We start from the raw sequence: 22,059 nt of genomic DNA, 5'->3' as shown, positions 1-22,059 counted from the left end.
GTTGCAGTGTACTCCTAGGAGTGCTTCCAAAGTGCTTTCTACCTCTAAGAAAAACTTGGTCTTTCAAATATCACTCAAGTTGAAAGCAAAGCTTCTTCAAATTAAACAGAAAAAAATCTTTTTCTACCTAGAAAATGATCTTCTATTATAGAAGACTCATTTGTCACCTCAATTATAAGATTAATAATATGACTTAACTATTTGTCTTCTTTATAAATTCTTCCTTCTATATTATTTTTTGGTCACTTTTGTTCTGTACATGAATATTACCTTAAAATTTTTATTCTTTCTTCTCTATTAATTTTCTTACGTCACTCAATGCTCTTCTCTGTGTTACTAAATTACACATGAACTTTATCTTCTTTCTCAATTAGGATCCTAAATTAAACTAAAACACAATAATAAAACACAACGAAAGAATAAACCATATGCTAATGTGCTGAATATCTCAAACTTCACGCAAATACCAATTATCAAAGCAAATGTTTAAATAAAGTAAATAATATAGTTGAGTGTTTATTTTTTTTAACAGCTAGTAAAACAGTTGGAATCAAACTTCTACACAGTATACAAAGAGCCCTTACAAAAAAAATGGTCTTCCTAGCCAAGAACTTTCTTCTCTTGATGGAACTTTCTTTTCCTACGCTGTTACTGCTGAATACAAGGAGGATCCCCTCTCATCACTTCCCTGCTGCTAAAGCTTCAGATTCTTACTCTTACTGCTGTTGTGTCAGTACAGGAAAGTTATAATACTATATTGAGAGAGAGAGGGTGAATGAAGAAACTTCACCAGCATTCCCTTATATAAGAAAATACTCTCTAGGTTCTAAACCATCGTTTAAAAATGAATGTTTATTGTTTGTGTATGTATGCGCGCGCACACACACACACAGGTCTGTATCTTCCACAAATGGTGCCATTATACACACTGCTCTGAACCTTGCTTTTTACACCTAACATATCTTCAAGATCTTCCCATATTAGTACAGAAAGGTCTTGTTATTTTTAGCAGATGCCTGACATTCCCTAGCAATATTTTTAAGTTAGTAACTGTTAGTTCAAAATACAAACAATAGAACAATCTAAACAGAATAGAACCAATGTTGCATTTAGTTTGCACCTAGTCCCCAAAGTCCATCGCCAACTTCTGGACAGCCTGGCCTCACTTGGGGACAAAAAAGGAGGAGAAAAGTCTAGGGAGAATAGCAGTTTGGTTCTGGGGAACTTGGGGGCTGGTCTAGGATCATTCTTATTCCATTTATTTGGGGTTGTGCTGTACCAGGGTTTGGACCAGTCCATCAACTCCAATTCTGATAATTTCCAGGAAACCAAAGCCACAGATTAAAGGCCCTTCAGAATGCCCATGGGCCCACATTCTCCATATTCAAACTTCTGAAGAGGCACAGAAACAACGTACAGTAGTTATCTTCAGATGAGGAAAGGATATCTCTGTTAGAAGCAAACTATCTGGTCCCACACTAGGTTTTTAAAATATGACTGGTTCAATCTAACACTACATGAGGCTTACTCAGCAGAATGGATAAAAAACAGATTTTGTCACATTATTTCACCACTGGCTTGACTTATTCTGTATTAATTTCATGAAAATGTTTTTCATATATTAGTCCACTAGCAATAGTATTACCTACTGGGTTACACTGACAAAGATCCCTTTTGAAAGTGCCTTAAAAAAAGGAATAAATAAAGTACATGGGGTGATGGATGTGTTAATTAACTCGACTGTGATAATCATTTCACAATGTATACACACACACACACACACACACACACATATATACACACAGTTATTATTTGTTAACCACACCTCAATACAGCTGGAGAGAAAAAAGAAAAAGACAGAAAGAAAGAACATGTAACAAAATCATTTCATACTTACGAAGTGCCTGACAGCAAAAATGGAGTGCGGACACCATCCACCACCACAATGTTCCTTATGTTGGGTTTGGCTAAAGTTTGCTTCGATTTCGCCTGGACAGCTTTAAGAGAAAGTTCAAAGAACAATTAACTAAAATATATGAAGTCAGGGATTTCCCTAGCAGTCCAGTGTTTAAGATTTCACCTTCCAATGCAGGGGGTGCGGGTTGGATCCCTGCCAGGGAGCTACGATCCCACATGCCTCAGGGACAAAAAAAAAACAAAAACATAAAACAGAAGCAGTATTGTAACAAATTCGATAAACACTTTAAAAGTGGTCCACATGAAAAAAATCTTAAAAAAATAAAATAAAATATATGAAGTCAAATGACTTTTTACATTTTTAAAGACAGACATTCTAAGAAGAATTATATCATTCAATGCCAAGTTGCATTTGTCATTTAGCAAACCACTTCAACTAAAAAAAAAAAAAAAAAAGGGATTAAGAAATTAACTAGCATTTACAAATTTCCAAAAAATATTTAAGGTAGATACAGAGATTATACCTAATGATAAGGTTGTTTATACCATTAACAAATTGTTTTTTTGTTTTTTTCAATCAAATGTTTGACAATCTATTCCACTGAAAGCAACCAATTAAGTCTGCCCTTAATATTAGAAGTTACAATGACTGATATCGTTTAGTCTTCATATAGCTTAATATTCTTGCTTTTCTATGTAGAAATAAAGGCATTTGGTTGGTGACTACTGCCATTCTACAAAAACCCAGAATGCTTCCTGAATTCTGGCTCCATTTGTCTCGTTATTTTCTAACATCAAAAGAGCAAACTTGGGGCTTCCCTGGTAGCGCAGTGCTTAGGAATCCGCCTGCCAATGCAGGGGACACGGGTTCGAGCCCTGGCCCGGGAAGATCCCACACGCTGCGGAGCAACTAAGCCTGTGCGCCACAACTACTGAGCCTGCACTCTAGAGTCCACAAGCCACAACTACTGAGCCTGCGTGCCACAACTACTGAAGCCCACGTGCCTAGAGCCCGTGCTCCGCAACGAGAAGCCACTGCAATGAGAAGCCCACGCACTGCAACGAAGAGTAGCCCCCGCTCACCGCAACTAGAGAAAGCCCGCACACAGTAACGAAGACCCTATGCAGCCAAAAATAAATAAATAAATAAACAAAAAACCCTTTCATTTAAAAAAAAAAATCAATCAAAGCAGAGAGAAGACATGCCATGTATTATACCATTGTTTTATATATATGTATGTCTGTGGATATAGATATATAGATAAACAGATGGTCCTTGACTTTCCATGGTTCAACTTATGAATCTTTAACTTTAGGATGGTGCAAAAGCAATACACATTCAGTAGAAACCATACTTTGAATTCTGAATTTTCATTTTTTTCCCAGGCTAGCAGTAAGTGGTATGATACTCTCTCATGATGCTGGGCAGCAGTGAGCCATAGCTCCCAGTCAGTCACACAATCACAGGGGTAAACAACCAATACACTTACAACCATTCTATACTCATACAACCATTCTGTTTTTTCACTTTCAGTACAATATTCAATAAATTACATGACATTCAATACTTTATTATAAAATAGGCCTGTGTTAGATGATTTTGCCCAATGTGTTCTGAGCACGTTTAAGGTAGGCTAGGCTAAGCTATGATGTTTGGTAGATTAGATGTACTAAATGCATTTTTGACTTACAATATATTCTTTTTTTTTTAAACAAACTTATTCATTTATTTTTGGCTGCACTGGGTCTTCGTTGCTGAGCATGGGCGTTTCTCTAGTTGTGACAAGTGGAGGCTACTCTGTTGTGGTGTGCAGGCTTCTCATTGCAGTGGCTTCTCTTGTTGCAGAGCACAGGCTCTAGGTGCATGGGCTTCAGCAGTTGTGGCACACGGGCTCAGCAGTTGTGGTTTGCGGGCTCTAGAGCGCAGGCTCGGTAGTTGTGGCGCACAGGCTTAGTTGCTCCGTGGCAGGTGGAATCTTCCCGGATCAAGGATCAAACCCGTGTCCCCTGCATTGGCAGGCGGATTCTTAACCACTGCGCCACCAGGGAAGTCCTGACTTACAATATTTTCAACTTATGATGGATTTGTCAGGATGTAACCCTATTGTAAGTCAAGGAAGATGCATAGTATATATAGCCATTGAATAAGACAAAATTTCTATCAGACACATTTCCAGTCAATCTGATGACTGGAAACATCAATAAACCTGTATCCCTGTATTCTAATTCCTTCATCCTAACAGCACCATCAAGCATTCACATGCAATTCAAGAGGAATTAGTTACAAAATTATTGCAACCTAAAACCTGTTCAGCATGGGTACATTCCCACTCCCTCCCCTCAAATCAGCTGGTCACATTCCTTTGTCTTATCATGTACCCTCTTGCACCACTATCACCAACAATGTTAACACAAATCGCTAGGACAGTGTTAGACACCAGGGACTCTAAAAGGCTTAAGTCTCAGAAGGGCTCACAACATAGTTGGGGAGACAGAAACACAAAACACTTTAAGAGCAATGTGAAGAATACTCTATATGCCAGAAAAATGCCTTCCCTCTGTTGGTATTCAATGTGACCTTCCTCCAGTCGGCAAAGAATCAGATCTGTCTGTCTGACTGCAAAGTCCTGGGTGAACATCAGAATTAGGGAAAAGGTGAAATGAGATAGAAAGGAATTATTCTTTGTGAGCCTATACAAATCTATATTCTAATTAGAATTTAGAGGCCACAGAAAATATATTTGTGACATGACAACGTGAAACTTTTCTAGGTGAGATTAGGCAACAGACCCCTGATAATATACTTATGTAAAACAATATAAAAACATCATCTTGTACATATATATATATATATATATATATATTTTTTTTTTTGGCCAAGCCACGTGATATGTGGGATCTTAATTCCCCAACCAGAGATCGAACCCATACCCCCTGCAGTGGAAGCAGAGAGTCCTAACCACTGGACCTCCAGGGAATTCCCATCTTGTACTTAAACTGAGTTTACAGTTTTCAAAGTGCTGTGAGATATCTTCATAACTACTTGAGGTTAACAAGACTAAAATTATTATTCCTTTTTAGATAAAGAAACTAAAGCACAGGGAAGTAAAGTGATCGGTTCAAGGCCAAACTGCCCAGAAAGAAGTAGAACTGGAACAGAGCAGAGGTCTTCTGAATCCTAGTAAGACGCTTTTTCTATTAAGCTATTATTCAAGTAGGAACAACATAATAAAACCAAAATCAGAAGTCATAGTCAATACAGGACCCAGGCAAGGAGAACCTGTCTGGGTATTTTTAGCACCGGCCAGTGAAGATACATACCTACAGTAGGTTCTGCAAAAGTATGTATTCAACAGTGAAGAAGTCTTTACCAAGGGTCTAAAAGACCATATAAAATCAACAAATTTCCTTCCTTTTTCATTTTATACTGACTAAACAACCTTTTGTTATTAACTGGTTCCAGAGTCACACCTATTTCATGCCCGCATCCTCTTGCACGTGGACTAAGAGGATATTCATTAAGAGAAGTCTGTCACTGAAAGTTTAAAAAGTTACCTTTTGGCTCCACAGCAGTCTCCAGAGTGTTTGTAAGCTAATCATCTCTAGGACTGACAGCCAGTAGCTGATTAAACTGACCAGTAAGGTTCATGGAACCTCTGTGACTCCATCAGGCTCCACATCCCAGAAAGCAGCCTCCTGTCAACATCCTCGAGCCCACCCTACACCATGTACTATTGTTACTGATTGGTCCTATATTGTTTTAATTTAAAGGCAACAGTGATGTTCATGTTGCTCAAAAAAAGGGAGAGTTAGCAAACTAGTTTTGGTTTTCATTCAAAATTCACAAATTTAGATTCTAGAATCTAACTTCTAAATCAGACTTTTTCTTTTCTTTTCTTTCTTTCCTTTTTTTTTTTTTTACAAATTACTGTACCTGTGGCAGCTCGTAACTGGGAGGAACAGCTCAGAGGTCTCATAGCTGGAAGACAAAATAAAGGGTTTACAAAAAGCAGTACAATTCCATGTCTGCGCAAGATGCTTACACAACCAAATCTAATCTTAAAAAGAAAGAACAAATGAAACTTACAAAATCTGAGGGCCCATTGTGATGTACTGGGAAGATATTTTAAAGTGTAAGTCAAAAGGGAAGTCATTCTTAAATCTAAAAAGAGAAGAACAAAGACTTTCTGGGTTATTTGAACAATCTGTAGCTTAGAGTGTAGTCTATGATCTCTGATATCTCATCCATAACTACTATAAAATACTTTAAAATTTACTCTATTACCAACTACCCTTCCTCTAATAATATAATAGCTACACTGACATAAGTATGCAAACCACTAATCTAAGCAGTAACCCATCTAATCCTCACAAGGACCTATGAAGTACGCATGATTATTACACCCTTCGTAAGAGATGAGAAACGGAGGCATACAGGGATTGAAAGACTAGTAAGAGGCAGAGCTGTGATTTGAAGCCAGATAGTCTAGCTCCAGAGTTTATGCTTTTCTCTAGGGCCAAAGGAGTAGAGCCTGCTGGACATGATCATGAAGCTACCAATGTGAACTTCCTGATTTTGATGGTTGTATTGTGATTATGCAGAATGCCTTATGGAATGTTTGTATTTGAAGGGGATACACACTAAAGTATTCAGAGATAGTGCAGTATCACATCTTAACTGCTGTAAGAAAAAAATGTTCGTACACTGCACTTGCTACTTTTTTATAAGCTTGATATTATTTCAAAATAATAAAAATATAAACCCCTCTATATTAAAAGAATATATAAAATATATTAAATACTTCCCTAAATTCCCAAAAATGAGTTCCTACAAATCAGTAAGAAAAAAATTGACAAAGGATATGAACAAACTGTTTACAGAAATAGAAATATCAATACAAATGGCTCTTAGATACATGAAAAGATGTTCAATCTCATTCATAAGGGAAATACAAATTAAAACTGCACAGAGGTATAATATTTGACTTAAAGGTCTGATATTCATTATGTGGTAGTCTGCACACACAGGCTCTCTCATATACTGCTGCTGAGGGTGTAAACTGATGGCATCTCCACAGATGCATCACTATGGAGGGCAATTTGGCAATTATTGTAACTGTCAAAAAACTGCAACTGCACCTAACTTTTGATCAGTAATTCCACTTCCCTGAATTTTTATTTACATAGTTGGTCTGTGTAAACAATAGAATACATCAGAAATGATGAGATGTCACTTTTGAGATTAGGCTGTTAAGAGATCCTGCAGCTCCCGTCTTGGTCCGTCTCTCAGATCACTCAGTCTAGGGGAAGCCAGCTGGCACCTCAGGAGCAGCCCGATGAAGAGGCTCTGGTGATGAGGAACTGACACCTCCTGCCAACAGCCATGTGACTGAGCTTGGAAGTGAATCCTCTAGCACAGCACAGACAAGCTTTCAGATGACTACAGCCCTCGCCAGCATTCTGACTGCAACCTCATGAGAAAGTCAAATTCAGAACGACCCAGCTAATTTGCCCCCAAATTCCTGACAGTCAGAAACTGTATGAGATAATCAATTTTTACTGTTTTAAGCTGCTAAATTTTGGAGTAATTTGTTACACAGCAACAGCCAATATAAAAGCCTTGTTTAACTTTTCTTAGGTCTTCATTGACTAAAAAGAGATGCCCTGTGGCTTCCAAAAAGAAAAAAAAAATCATATTTACCAAATATATGGATTGGAAAGAGATGGAAGAGTCCAACCTCTAGGCTTACCAGCCTAGGTATACTCAAGGGACTCTGGCCCGGGAGACACAAATTGGCCCATGAGACGGGCACCACTATTCCAGAAGCTACATTTGATGCCACTTGAGTCTGGAATATAAATCCCCATAAGTAAAGTTCCTCTTGAAATAAAATGAAACTAGTCAAGAAAATATTGATTGAAAAAAAGGGGGACCTTGCTCTAACAGATATCAAAACTTTCTATAAAGTACCAGTAATTAAACAGTTCAATTTTGGCACAGTAATAAATGAAACTAATCAACAAAACAGGATGTAGCAAGTTCAGAAGCATACTCATGTGTATGAGAATTTAGTATGTAATAAAGATAACATTTCAAATAAATGGGAGAAAGGTGAATTACTCAATAGATTTGTTGGGAAAATGGCTAACCATTTGGAAAAAAATTAGATCCATAGCTCACACTGTAAGTACAAATTACAGATGCATTAATCTAAATATATATTTTTCTAGCTTACTACAAGAATATATCAGAGAATATTTTTATAATCTTGGGGAAAGGCTTCCAACATATGGTATAAAACCCAGAGGCCATAATGGAAAAGAATAACTAAAAGAACTGATTAAATAAGCATTTAAAATATCTACATAGCAAAAGACACTAAAATAAAGTTAAAAGGCAAACAACAGATTCAGACAAAGTATTTGTAACATGGAAAACAAAGGGTTAAATCCCATACTCCATAAAGAACTTCTACAAATTACAGGAAAAAGAGAAACAATCTATAATGGTATCTGTGGTTTTCACCCCAATATCCATTTCACCCCATTATGTAGTTGCCACATGTGGTTTACATGGGACTGAATCCAGCTCAACTCCAGTTTAAACCAATCAGAATAATCTCATTCTCTTTGGTTCAGGCAACCAAGGCCTAAAATAATCATGCATGGTATTGCCTTGATCACTGGTATCGATTTAGGGATGGTCTTAGTCAGTCTGACATTCAAGTCTTCTGCCTGGAATTCTGGAACATACATCTTTCCTTCTGAGGCTTGGCATGGCTAGAGCAGTTTGCAAACATGATTAAAGCTAGTGTAAAGGTAGAGCTGGTCTCAAAGGAGGACAGAGCTGAAAATTCAGAAAAAAGAAACTAGAGCCCTGATTGAATCATATCTGAAACCCACCCTCTCACTGTGCTTTTCCGTTCTGTGAGTCAACAAATCCCCTTTATTAAGCCAATTTAAGTTTAATTTTCTGTTATTTGCAGCTGTGAGACTCCTTCCTGAAACATGACCAAAAGGAAAAATGAGCAAATGAGCAATTCGCAGAAGAAAAAAAAAGTCAAATAAATAAAAATTTAAATGTTCAACCTCACTAACAATAAAAAATTTTTTTAATTAAAACAAGGTCATTTTGGGGTTATTAAGTGGCAAAAATTAAAAAATATAGTTAGCACACAATTCTAGTGAGAATGGATCTATTTAAGCACTTCCATATACAGTTGATAAAAGTATAACTGGTAAGGTCTTTTTGGAAGGCAATTTTTATTTCTCTCTCAGATTCTGAATTGTGAATTTCTGAGCCTAGTAATTCTTCTTATTGGTCTTTAAGCAACAGAAATATTCAAGTTGTACATGTAGCAATCATAGATCTCTAGCCAATAGAAATACTCAAGATGTAGATGCACATAGCAGGAAATGGTTAAATAAATTATAGTATTACAAACATACCATGGAATACTGTTCAGCAGTTCGTAAAGAAAAATGAAACATAATGACATACATGTATATACTGACATGGAAAGATGCCTACAACATATATTAAATGAAAAAGCAGGCTGCAGAATAATATATATATATATAGTAAGACTCCATTTTATGACAGAAAGAGACGAAAATCCATAAAGCTGAATCTATATATGGAAGAGATAAAGAGGGACTTTCATTTTATATTTTTCTGTCTTCTTAAAATTTTTTTTTACAATGAGCATCTTATTTTTAATGTACAGTATAATTCTGGTTTTATAGAAAATCTGCATATACTAGTATCTTGATAGATAGATGAAAACATAAATTAAAAAGTCCAGAAAAATACAAAGCAAATGTTAACAGTAGTTATCTTTGGGTGGTGGAGTTATTGGTATATTTATTTTCTTTAGACTTCCTGAAGTTTCTGGGAAAAAAATTAAATAGAATATACATCCCATCAAAAATTAATAAAAAGTAGAGACAGATTTCAAAAGAAAGGACTAAGCAATATATGACTTAGTTATTGTCATCTGCTTTAAGCTTTAGGAAATACATTTTGACTCAAGGATTTGGGGAGCCTGGGTAGGCTTGAGTAGGGTGTGAAACTATATAGAAAGATGCATGAAGTTGCAGGAACCTAGGAGCAAGTAACGTGAAGAAGGGGCTAAACAAGTAATGAAAGCAAGATGGAGTGGCTCTAACAGCTCATTATTACAGCATCATTAAGACACAGTTCACAATATCCTTAATAGCTCAAACACTAAAGGCAAACCGCCCAATCCAAATCCTGGCTGTACCCTAGTTGTATGACCTTAAGCAAGCTACTTAATTTGCAAAAAGGATTCTTGATGACCTCCAAAGGCCAGTTTCTTTCTCTGTTTTAGGAGTAAGATGTAGATAATTCATCTGTAAGATGAACCTGTAAACTGTAGATAATTAAAGTACCTACTTCATAGGTTGTTGTGAGGTGTATATATATATATATATATATATATATATATATATGGCACTTAGAACAGTGCCTGATACATAGTAAGGGTTATACATGTGTTTGCTATTAATTTTAGTGGGTGATGGTATAAATGTATTTAGTTGCCCTTTATGTAAGACACAGTGAGAACCATAATATTTCTGCCCTTGATGGAGCTTATGATTTTGCTCAGAATACAGGAAACAAAAACATCAAGAGCCAAAAGGGTGACCTAAATCAGGGGATGGCAAACTTCAACCCATGGGCCTCTAGCTAACAACAGATTTTACATTTTTAAAAAGTTGTAGAGCAAAACAAAACAAAGAATATGTGACGGAGATCAATGTGGGTTGTGAAACCTAAACTATTTACTATCTGGCCCTTTACAGAAAAAGTTTGCCACTCTCTATCTAAACAGTAAGTGCTACACCGAATTAGATGCAGAAAGAGCATTATGTGGGCAGGAGGCAAGCTTTGAACTGTAAAAACCTTATGAGATGGAGGGCCTTTGGAAGTCATCAAGAATCCTTTCCGCAAATTAAGAGATCACTGCTCATGCAGTTTCTGCTTAAGGTGTTCACAGTGATGGGGGATTCACTATTTGACTTGAACTTTAAATAGAAACCTCTCTTCTTTCTTTCCATACTCCTCAATTCAGTCTCAACTTCCCTGCCATTTCCCCCTGCCTCTTCCTGCTCCCTCTCCTGCGGAACAGTCAATCTGGTGAACAGTGAGACTTAAACTTATAGCCGAATCCTGGCCCTGCCACCTACCAGAAAATTTATATAACCTCCGAGCCTCCCAAACTTCACCTACAAAATGTAAATAACAATTTTGGGATAGTGAAGATTAAATGAGAGGGCGGTGAAAGGGCCTAGAGGGCCCTCAACATTACTTTTTGTAGTCAATCACTTGATTCCAGGACTCAAGCCTATCTTTCCAGCACAAAAACAGCTTTCAGGCAATGCAGAGCTCTTGACTAGAAGTCAGCAGACCTCTAGGCCTATTTCTACCACCTGTGGTCATGGGTAGACTCACTCACCCTGATTCATGGGCTTCACCGATAAAGTAAGGGGGATGATGAATGACCAGATGGTCTCCGGGTCCCCTCTGGATTAGAAAATAATCTTGAGCCCTGGATCTCGGAGCGGGACACAGGCATGTCTCAGCTCCTCCCACATTCGAGTCCCGAAAAAGCCACACGACCGAGACCCACCCTCAGTAACATAAAAGGGGTTAATCCCGGGCCCTGTACCGAATCTCTATTGCCGCCGGCCTGGCTCCAGGCAAATCAGGTGAAACAACAACACTGGAACACAAGCCAGCGCTTTAAACCGACACAAACACAAGGCAACAGTTCGTTAACATGCGGTGATAAATTAAAAGACACAGGCGACACTGCTGCTCTGAGCTACAGACCGAAGGCTAGGCCAAATTACTGCCCAAATTGCACTGGTACGGGAGAGCCCCATTGAGAAGCTTCCTTCCGCTCCCTCGAACTCCATTGCCCCAGGGAGAGGAGGAGGCCGCGGGCGTAGTAGGTGGGAAAGGAAGTGCGGACCTCGCCGGGGAAAAGCCAGGCGGAAAGCCGAGCGCACCCACCTCCTCACCTTAGCTCGCGTGGGCTCAGACTCCCGCTGCCAGGAAGGTTTGGACCCGAGCGACGGGCCCCGACTGGCTCAAGGGGCGGGCCCTACCTGGAAAGGACCCTTCAACCTTCCCACCGGCTCCGCGGGCTTCGCAGGCCTTCCGGGCTGCCCTCCGGCTGCCTGATTGGAAAATCCGGAACTCTGTCCCCCCTCTTCCCTGACCTTCCTTCCTCCCCGCGGAGAAGGTGTCCTTTCCGCCCGGTTAGCCAGAAGCAAAGGGCGAGGTTAAGGAACCGGCGGCAGCTCGCCATAGCAGTTTTAGTCAGGCAGTACATCGGGCACCTGGCCAGAGCCAGGCTACGGAAAGAAAAGTCCTCTGCTTGACTCCCCCGACTTGAAGCGCCTTCCACTTTCGTCCTCTCCTGCTCAAGATGGTGGCCTCCCGGGCAGTTGGCAGCCTCAGCCGCTTCACTGCCTCCAGGATGCTCCGCTGCCCAGGTGAGGCCTGGTTGAGGGCGCCCAACAGCCCCGGGCATAACTCCTACGGAGACCCGAGCTTCCCCGGAGCCTCGTCTCCCCATCGCTGCCACCTCCCTGCCCCGGCCCACGGTCCCAGCCCTGGATAAGGGGGAGGGATGCTGCTCTGGGATCTGGTCTCTTGTTCCTTGGCGCTGGGACTGACATTTCCTCTCTCATGAGTCCTGCAGCGATTTCGGGCTCCATAAGCCCTAACGTTTCTGAGCCCTGTCCACCCGGTCTGGCACTTTCCGCTGGTCTCCTCTTATTTCATTTAATGATGGCCTTGAGCCTGTTCCTACGAGATTGGGAGGACTAGGAGGACTAGGACAGTCCAGTCGGTCACATCTTTGTGGCTCCATTGCACCTTGCCTGTAACAAGAGGCATCTTAAAACCTTGTATGAAATTAACCAGCCTTGCAAATTACTGCCATTCCCTGCCCCTTTTCCCCCAAACCTTTTTTGTACCTATTACCACGCTTCAATAGGAAGCTCAACTCTTGCAGTTCCAATAATCCCAGTATGAACGTATAATATATTGATTTTCAAGGGATAGGTTCTGCAATTTGCTAGAAGAAGCATTTTTTTTTAAATACGCAGATACCCTCTTTCTTAAGGAGCAAGATGTTAGATAACTTTACAACTATTTCTACCCTTGTTTCTGACGATACCCAGTTAGCTTGCATTAGCTATATTGTCTTTTTGTCTTCAAACTGGCAGTGAAAGAGTTAAAGTGAGTGACTGTGGAAAATCAAGCATTTTCCTTCCATCTCAAATCTTAAGGTGAAATGTGACTTTTTATTGCATGTTGTACTTAATATCGGTTATTTAATTAGAAATATAATTTATAATATGCCTTCCTCCTTCTGAACCCCCCGGGGTAATACCACATGCTGTTTTTGGAGGAGTGCCTGGAATCTCCCTTTACTGTTAGGGACTAATTTCAAATGATTGAATCTCTTCTGCTTTCTTATTTCGATCAATGTTTTTAGTCTCCACAGGACTGCTTTGTGTGTGTGTGCGCGCGCGCGCGCATCAATCATAAGATTACAGAAAATTGAAATGCTGTGAAGACTGGGGAAAGGGATTAAGAAAAAAAGAATCACCCATTCCCTTACTACTCACATACCTACTGATAGCATTTGGTCATGTGACCTGACAGTTTGTCTGTTTTCCACATTTTTGGTTTAACACTTTAAAAATATCAAATGTATATTTTTGAGCTTCCCCTCCATTGATTTTAAGGTAATGCAATTAAAAGCATTAAATTTGGAGTCTGACTTCTGGGTTTGAATGTAGCTCTGCCTTTTACCCTCTGGTGACCTTGGGCAAGTAATTTCTATGTCTGTTTTCTCATTTGTGAAATGGGGAATAATACCACCTTGTGAGCTTTAAAGGAGTAATTTTAGGTGTAAAGCAGTTTTTTGTGGAGTAAGTGCTACTATTAACGTTAATAAACGTTAGCTGTTATAACTCTTACCTGCCCTGAAGAACTATGATTCTATTGATACAGATATGAGACTTTTTTAAAGTAATTTTTACATTTTACATGTGATAAAAGGTTACAAGCCTAGTTTTTCTATGTTTTTTTATAGAAATATATATATACACATGTGTGTATATATTTTGCATTGTGTTTTAACCTATAAGAAAATATGGCTTGGGGAGGGAGGGATAAATTGGGAGATTGGGATTGACATATACACACTACCATATATGAAATAGATAACTAATAAGAACCTACAGCATAGCACAGGGAAACTCTACTCGATACTCTGTAATGACCTATATGGGAATAGAATCTAAAAAAGTGGATATATGTATATGTATAGCTGATTCACTTTGCTGTACAGCAGAAACTAACACAACATGGTAAATCAACTATACTCCAATAAAAATTAATTTTAAAAATTAAAAAAATATGGCTTATTATAGCTATTGCTCCTTTTAGTAGCAATGTATAAAATTTGAAAAAAAGTCTAGAAAGGGAATTTAAAATTACCTGCACACCTGGATTGCCATTTAGACTCAACAGACTAACCCTAACCCTAACTGAAAGTCTATGCCAAGGCATTGCCAAACATTTAATGAGATTATGACGTTTAATGATGGATGATTAAAATCTCTTGATGCTGCTTTGTATTTCTTGAAGTTTTAACCCATTCCTGCCTGAGTGCTATAATTCTGAGTATGACTATCAAATGAAAATCACATCTTGACCAAAATATCTTGTTTAATTCCCACTCTTACTCTAAATCCAAATTCCTGATTACCTAAGTGGTAGAATAATTTCACAGGAAAAGAATTGGAGGCAAATACCTTAGTAGATGGTGTATATTTAAATTTGACTCTCACTTCCTTAATCCTGTCCCTTTCCCCCGGTACTAAATATTGAGAAAAGCTGTTGATTGTTACAACCAAAGTAACACTTTCATATTTGAAATTTGTGTTAGCATAATCCAGCTCTCTGCACTGCTGTAGTCTTCGATCTTGTAGGTATCTTGTAGGTATCTTCTCGAGTTAAATTATTTAAATGATTACAAAGTAGGCCAGAGGTTTCTCTCTTTTGCTGGCACAGGAAATATAGGCTAAAGTTCACCCAGCTGCTCTACAGCAGGGGTCCCCAACCCCCGGGGCTGCAGGCGGGTGCCCTCTGAACCATCCTCCACCCCACGCCCCCACCAGTCTGTAGAAAAATTGTCTTCCATGAAACCTGTCCCTGGTGCCCAAAAGGTTGGGCACCCGCTGCTCTAAAGTAAGCTCTCCTAATTAGGAAGTGAGGAAGGCTGGATTCCAAAAGCAAAGCTACCGAGTACTTCAACTTGATTTAGTTGACTGTGGTTTGAAATTGTTTTCCAGACATGTTTGTACATTTGCTGTTTCTTTCTTTGTTTCTTGTCTCTATTGATTTAGAGGAGGTTTTGTGTATGTCTTCATGTGGGGGGGAAAGCTAGGTTAGTGGATGAGAGTTTATGGTTTATAAGCTAATGAGCTCAAACCTGTTGTCTCAAATATTTGGTCTTCAGAATTACAGCCCACGTCCAAGCCCCTTCACCTGCTCTGTTTTCTTTTTTCCTTAGGCACTTATCTTCTAACATATTTATTTCCATATTTATTTTTATTGTCTTTTATCTGTCTTTCCACCCCATCTTCTCCCACCCTGCATTACTGATCAGTTCCTTCTCACTAATTCAGTTTACCCTGTTCTAGCTAGAATTGCCTATTATCTGGCTCCCCTCCCACAGAATTTCTACTTTATAGGGAAACTCCTTTCTATGCCAGGCCTGTTTTCACCTCCTCCACAAAGAGGGATTTTTGTCTTTCTGTTCACTCTAGGCCACACTAGATTTTTGTTGTGGAATAAATGACTATGAGATGATGTTGGAGGAGATTACAGTTTAGTTGGGGGAAACACCTGCTACAGATGCAACGATTAGAGAACAAAACAGTGAGTAATAAAGATAAAATTTGGGCAGGGAAGGCCAAGATCCTTGTAGACAGAATATCAAGATAAGGCTTTGTGGAGCCATGATACAGATATAAAGAAGGAAGAGTCACAAATACAGATGACATAGATCTCAAATGATGGAAAAGCAAAGGGAAGTATATCGTTAGTGAAGTGGAGGCACTGGAGATTGAGGAGATGGCTGGCTTATCTTAATTTACTTTGGTGTAGGACTTTGACTTACAGGTACTTTTATAATCATTACATCACTTTTACTCTATAAGAACACTGAAATGCTCTGAGAGACTTGTACATGGTCATACAACTAGTAAATAATAAACTTGATGGTCGAACCCAAGGCTTTGGACTCTCGGGTCCTTTGTCTTTGCACCATGAGGGCTGACTTGGATTGCTTAAAGAAAAACAAATGCAGACAGAACCAGCGATCACCCCACTCTGGTTCTGGTGCCATCTACAGTTTTTTTTTAAATAGTATGTTGTTTTGCCTTTGAAAGCAGTATAAAGCTGCTTTTTTCTGTGCCTTCGCTTCCCCTCCTTTAAAGAACTGCAGGATAGAGAGAAACATGGAGCCTCTAAAGCCCCTTGATTTTATTTTTCATGACACTGGAAAGTCCATCTCTCCATAGAAATGTAAGAGGACCTGGCTGGAGAACATGCTTGAGATATATTTGGAATACATTTGGAACTAACATTACGGATTGCTTTATAGATTACTTATTTCTTAGTGTATTTGTTTCCTATTGTGGCCCTAAATTTTCACAAACCTAGTGACTGAAACAATAGAAATTTATTATCTTACAGTTACGGATGTCAGAAATGAGTCTCACTGGGTTAAAATCAAAGGTGTTGGCAGGGCTGTGTTCATTCTGGATGCTCTAAGGGAAAATCCATTTCGTTGCCTTTTCTAGCTTGCAGAGGCTGCCTGCATTCCTTGACTTCTTCAAGGCCAGCAAAATGAGTTCTCATGTGCCATCTCTGCTTCTTTTGCCTTTTCTCCTCCTTTGTAATTTCATGGGGTGTACCTGAATAATCCAGGCTAATCACCCTGTATTAAGGTCAGCTAATTAGCCACCTTAATTCCATTTGCAGCCTTTATTTCCCTTTGCCATATAACCTAACATACTTGGTTTCTGGGGACATGGGCATCCTTGAGAGGCCATTCTTCCACCCACCACATTTAGTATCCAGATAATCATTTGACCTGATAATTGAAACAAAAAGATACAGCAGTGGTCACAGTAATCGCTTAGAACACTTTGTTTTGTTGTGGTTGTTATAAAGTCCAGCTTTGTTATGTATAGCAGGTACTATGGAAATTCTGTTTTGTAAAATAATTTTGAAATACCTTTTTCTTACAGGTTATATTTGCCGCAACTTTACAAGGTCCTCTGCTTTGCTGAGTAAGTTTAATTTCTCGTTGACACGCTTACATTGCTTTTTATACTTATTTAGCAATAAACATGTTTACAAATAAATTTTCCTTCTCTTTTTAGCCAGAACCCATATTAACTATGGAGTCAAAGGGGACGTAGCAGTTATTCGAATTAACTCACCCAATTCAAAGGTACCCAATTTAATTTGCTGCAGTTTATTTCTACTCACTACATTCATTAATCCAGTCCTGAATGACAAAGAAAGAAATCCACCAATTTGGCAGTAATCTTATCACATGAACTTACAGTTTTGATAGTTAGAGTTTGAGAAATTGCCCAAGGAATGCAGTTTTCTGCAGTAGAAGTCCTTGTTTAAGAATTCCTCCTAGTTGACTTTAGGTGTCAGATTAACATCAAGGATTAATAAAACTAGCCTTTTGTTACACTGTAGAATGATAAGGTGGTTTATTAGATAAGAAGCAAAGTATAAGCTTTGTTTATAAGAATTAAAACTGACCTACCCATCTTAACTATGAGGTTATTAAATCGGCTTCCTTAACCTGCCTGACATAAGTCATTGTTCATAGTAAGTTGGCTGGGTTAAATGTCGTTAAGTTTCCTACGGGACCTGAATGACCCGGTGCAGTTCTTATATTAGAAATCAAGTTCTCTTCAAAGTGGAGCTTCATTTGTTTTTGGCAACTTCAGAAAAGCATGCAGCATTAATCCAGTCTTTTGCCAAGAAGAGCTTTACTGCAGGAGCTCATGCTTTTCCCTCACCTAAAGTTGGTGTAAAGATTTCATATTTCAGAAATCTTATTACCAGAGGCCTCAATGAAGTAGGAGGGCCTAGATGTAAGCAATTAACAACTATCACAAATTAAGGAAAGTAAGAGGCAGTCCCCCTCACTAGAGTAAATCTTAGCATTTACTGAGCAATGATTCAAACTTAAGATATTTTTTGTAAGTTGACCATTTTTCCTGAACACAAAAATAACGCATGCCTGTAGTAGAACATTTTAAAGCAATAAAGAGGAGAATAACAATCATTCATGCTCCAAACCCCCAAAGGTAACCACTTTTAACATTTAATCCAGTTTCAGCAAATAATATTCTAAAAATTAAGATCATACTATATGTCTAATTTTTTTTTTTTTTTTTTTGCGGTATGCGGGCCTCTCACTGTTGTGGCCTCTCCCGTTGCGGAGCACAGGCTCCGGACGCGCAGGCTCAGCGGCCATGGCTCACGGGCCCAGCCGCTCCGCGGCATGTGGGATCTTCCCGGACCGGGGCACAAACCCGTGTCCCCTGCATCGGCAGGCGGACTCTCAACCACTGCGCCACCAGGGAAGCCCTATATGTCTAATTTTGATTTCTTTTTTTCCTTAACATTATACAAATTTTTTCCATGCTGATAAATGTTTGTAGACTTAATTATAGCCCGCATATGATTGAAACTTAGGAATATGACCTCCTCAGGAATACGAGTTCCTCCTTTAAGTAGAACTATTTTTAGAGGGAGCGGTGCTTACAGTTGGCCAAAGCAGCTGAATAGACAGCTGCTGGGTTGTTTGTTTGTTTGTTTCCCTGTCCCTTTCTTTTAACAGTATATTTCTCCTGGATAAACATATTTCCTGTAATCAAAATAGCATTTGATGGTGATTTGCACATCTATTACTTTGAATTTAAACCCTTAGATTTATATATATTTCCATTTGGTAGGTGAATACTCTGGGTCAAGAACTGCATTCAGAGTTCATAGAAGTAATGAATGAAGTCTGGTCTAGTAATCAAATCAGAAGTGCTGTCCTTATCTCATCCAAGCCAGGGTGCTTCATTGCAGGTGCCGATCTCAAGTAAGTTTTAGGAAATTTGAAGTCATCTTTTATCTTGGCTAATGGTATGTTTTTTTTAGGCCTAATCATTTCTCATTTTAAAAGAAGATAGAAGTAAATTTTCTCTGCAAGTTTTTTTAAAGTTATTTTCATGAGTACAATAACGTTAATAAAAAAGAGGGACTTGTTGCTTAAACCTCATAAAACTGAATATACAGCCTTTCTTTAAAGAAATTGCAGTGAAAATAAACGAACAGTGAGATGCCCTTTTTGCACCCACCAGACCAGCAAACATTTCAGAGTTTGAAAATATATTAGCAAGGACTTGGGAAAATGAGAAAGTTAAATGTTACTAGTAGGACTGCAAATTGGTATAGCCACTTTGGAGAGTAATTTGATAAAATTTAGTAAAACTGAAAATGCACGTATCATATAATCAAGTGATACCTCTTCTAGGTATGTATGCTAGAGAAATCCCACCCTTTGGTTTTAAGGACTCGTGCATGCATAGGGATGTTCAGTCCTGTGTAGTTTAAAATAGTGAAGAATTTGAAACAAGCTAAACGTCAGTCATGAGGGAAATAGATAAGTAAATTTGGAATATTCACAAGATAAAATACTACAGAAACAATTCAAAGGAACTAACTAGATCTACAGCATAATGTTAGAACTCAAAAACATAATGTTAAGTTAAAAAAAAAGCAAGTTACAGAATGTTTGATACTGTATATAGTTTATATAAACATTATAAAACCATACATGAATACTTCTCTGTATTATTTACGTAGTTGGTTTGAAGAATACACTACAAACATATGAAAATGGTTGTTTCAGGGTAAATGAATTGGCTGGTAGACCTTCAGGGGTCAAAGGCTAATTCACCAATACAGCTAATATTTTCATTTTTTTTCCAGTGATATAATGTATATATATATATAACTTCTTTAAAATTCTTTAAAGCAAAAGTAAGGAGGAGAGATGATACCTTAATATTAGTTTACTGGGTTAAAATGTTAACGGTTGTTAATTCTGTCAAAATATGGGTATTTGTTATATTTGTTTTATTATTCTTTGCAGTTTAGGCAATGATAGCCAGCATTATTGGCTTAGTAATTTGTATTTATGGTGTTCGTATATTTTTAAACTTTGTTCAATATTGTATACCCTTTTTTTACATATAGTAATTAGAAATTCATAAATATTGTTTGTTTATGTTTATTTTTTAGAAAAAGCAAAGTTATCTCCATCAAGTGCTTTTTCTTCTAGCTTGGTTATTTAAGCCTAGTAAGACACTGATGTACCTGGTAGTAGCTACGTAAATCCATAGGAAAATACTTGTAGCTTGTGTGAGGCTAGCTGAACAACTCCCAGCATATAAAATGACAGAAAATTAGTTGTCTTTGGTCAAAAGTAAAAAACCCACAGCTTAAATGTGTTCAGAAACAGTAAGTAGCAAATGAAACAAACTGAAATTAAAGGACATTGAGGACAACATTATTGTAATAGAAGCCTTTTTTTCTGTCATTCTGATTGATGTTTAATCCGAAAGCTACCTGATAGTGAAAATGTTTAATCTGCTTGCGAAAATATTTACCAGAAGATGATTTTCTCATGTACAGAGCTTTGTAATCTAATGATTTGTTACCAAAACAAACAAAAATTATTCAACATGTTTTGTTTCATGTTCTCTGAATCCAGAAATTTAACACTCTTTTATCAAGAGATGATGTCACTGATATTAGTGCTATCTGAGGCAAAATCATTCTTAAACTTCTGAGTGTTTGAAGATTCACTACCAAATATTGATATATGATAGGATAAGGATATGGTGGATGAAGTATTGAACAAAATAGGTTATGGTTTTATCTTTGGTTTTTTTTGGTTCTCTTCTCTCATGTTTACTGCAGCATGTTAACTGCTTGCACGACCTCTCAAGAGGTAACACAAATATCACAGGAAGCACAGAGAATGTTTGAGAAAGTTGAGAAGTCCACAAAGCCTATTGTGGCTGCCATCAATGGATCCTGCTTAGGAGGAGGACTTGAGGTACAGATTTATTCCAAAGTCATTGAGACAACGGTCCAGCTCATTGTTGGGATTCACCAGCTGCAAACCTTTAGGCTACTATTTTGCCTTAAAAAAGTTGTTGAGGGAGAATCAGCTTTGTTTTAATTATCAAACTTCTGGATAGGTTTTTATCCTTATTCTCATGGCACAGAGCAAGTGAACCAAAGTGTCATGTTTTCATTTACAAACTGAGAAGATTTTGAGCTAGATCTCTAAGGTCCCTATCAATTCTAAAAAACCTTGTTCAAGTTTGCAAGGCAAAGATTCAGAAGTGTGATTCATGCTGTTGAGCTACTGAAGTCTAGTTGAGACACATAACTTATAATGTACGTCAAGTGTTTTGTGAGTAGTAAAGATGGTAAATAACACAAGATTTGAGAGAAGAGATGCTTACCAAACTGGAGCATGTAAGAAAGAAGGAGGGGAAAAGAAAATAACATTTATTGAACATTTATCACATGCTGGGTTCTATACTAGACACTTTCATGTGTATTAACTAAGGAGACCTGTGTCTGGTCCTAAATGATAGGCAGAATTTGATTAACCAGAAAGTGGTGGGAAAACATTCCACATGTGGCATGGTGTGAGCAAAGACAAGGATAAACAAAGCCTAATTAGGGTACCATAAGTAGGCCTGCTTGATTGAAGAGTCTTTACATGGTACAGGGTTTCTTAACCTGGGGTGCGTATGTAATTGTGTGTGCATTTTTCTGTTGAAAGCTTCCATACCTTTCAGCAGATTTTCAAGGAGATCTGCAACCCAAAAAGAGGTTGATAACTTAGGGGAAAGGTATGAAGTAAGGCCAGAAAGTTAAATTGTAGAAAGCATCAAATGCCAGCCTAAGGAATTTCAGTTTAT

General features: G+C 38.2%; 2 protein-coding genes across 3 annotated transcripts in view; one reads left to right on the top strand and one right to left on the bottom strand.

Annotated features, from left to right (window-relative positions):
• The window catches only part of HADHB (hydroxyacyl-CoA dehydrogenase trifunctional multienzyme complex subunit beta), a 30,921-nt gene extending 19,095 nt beyond the window's left edge, over nt 1-11,826 (bottom strand). Inside the window, exons 1-5 of one of the 2 annotated variants that reach the window (XM_007470798.1) lie at nt 11,774-11,826; nt 11,397-11,464; nt 6,005-6,079; nt 5,852-5,896; nt 1,898-1,997 (exon numbers count right to left, since the gene is read on the bottom strand). In XM_007470798.1, the coding sequence (XP_007470860.1) occupies nt 1,898-1,997; nt 5,852-5,896; nt 6,005-6,079; nt 11,397-11,464; nt 11,774-11,826 (341 nt within the window). Of the gene's footprint in view, nt 1-1,897; nt 1,998-5,851; nt 5,897-6,004; nt 6,080-11,396; nt 11,465-11,773 lie in introns of those variants that run through there. The other variant, XM_007470799.1, reaches the window with a different exon arrangement.
• Nucleotides 11,827-12,240: 414 nt separating this feature from the next.
• Nucleotides 12,241-22,059, top strand: part of HADHA (hydroxyacyl-CoA dehydrogenase trifunctional multienzyme complex subunit alpha) — a 48,157-nt gene continuing 38,338 nt past the window's right edge. Inside the window, exons 1-5 of the mRNA XM_007470797.1 lie at nt 12,241-12,441; nt 17,284-17,325; nt 17,419-17,489; nt 19,021-19,154; nt 21,041-21,179. Coding sequence (XP_007470859.1) covers nt 12,375-12,441; nt 17,284-17,325; nt 17,419-17,489; nt 19,021-19,154; nt 21,041-21,179 — 453 coding nt within the window. The 5' untranslated portion in view covers nt 12,241-12,374. The remainder of the gene's footprint in view (nt 12,442-17,283; nt 17,326-17,418; nt 17,490-19,020; nt 19,155-21,040; nt 21,180-22,059) is intronic.

This window comes from Lipotes vexillifer, unplaced genomic scaffold (assembly GCF_000442215.2).
Source record: "Lipotes vexillifer unplaced genomic scaffold, Lipotes_vexillifer_v1.1 scaffold717, whole genome shotgun sequence".
Classification (NCBI taxonomy): domain Eukaryota; kingdom Metazoa; phylum Chordata; class Mammalia; order Artiodactyla; family Lipotidae; genus Lipotes; species Lipotes vexillifer.
This window is presented reverse-complemented; position numbering and strand designations above follow the sequence as displayed.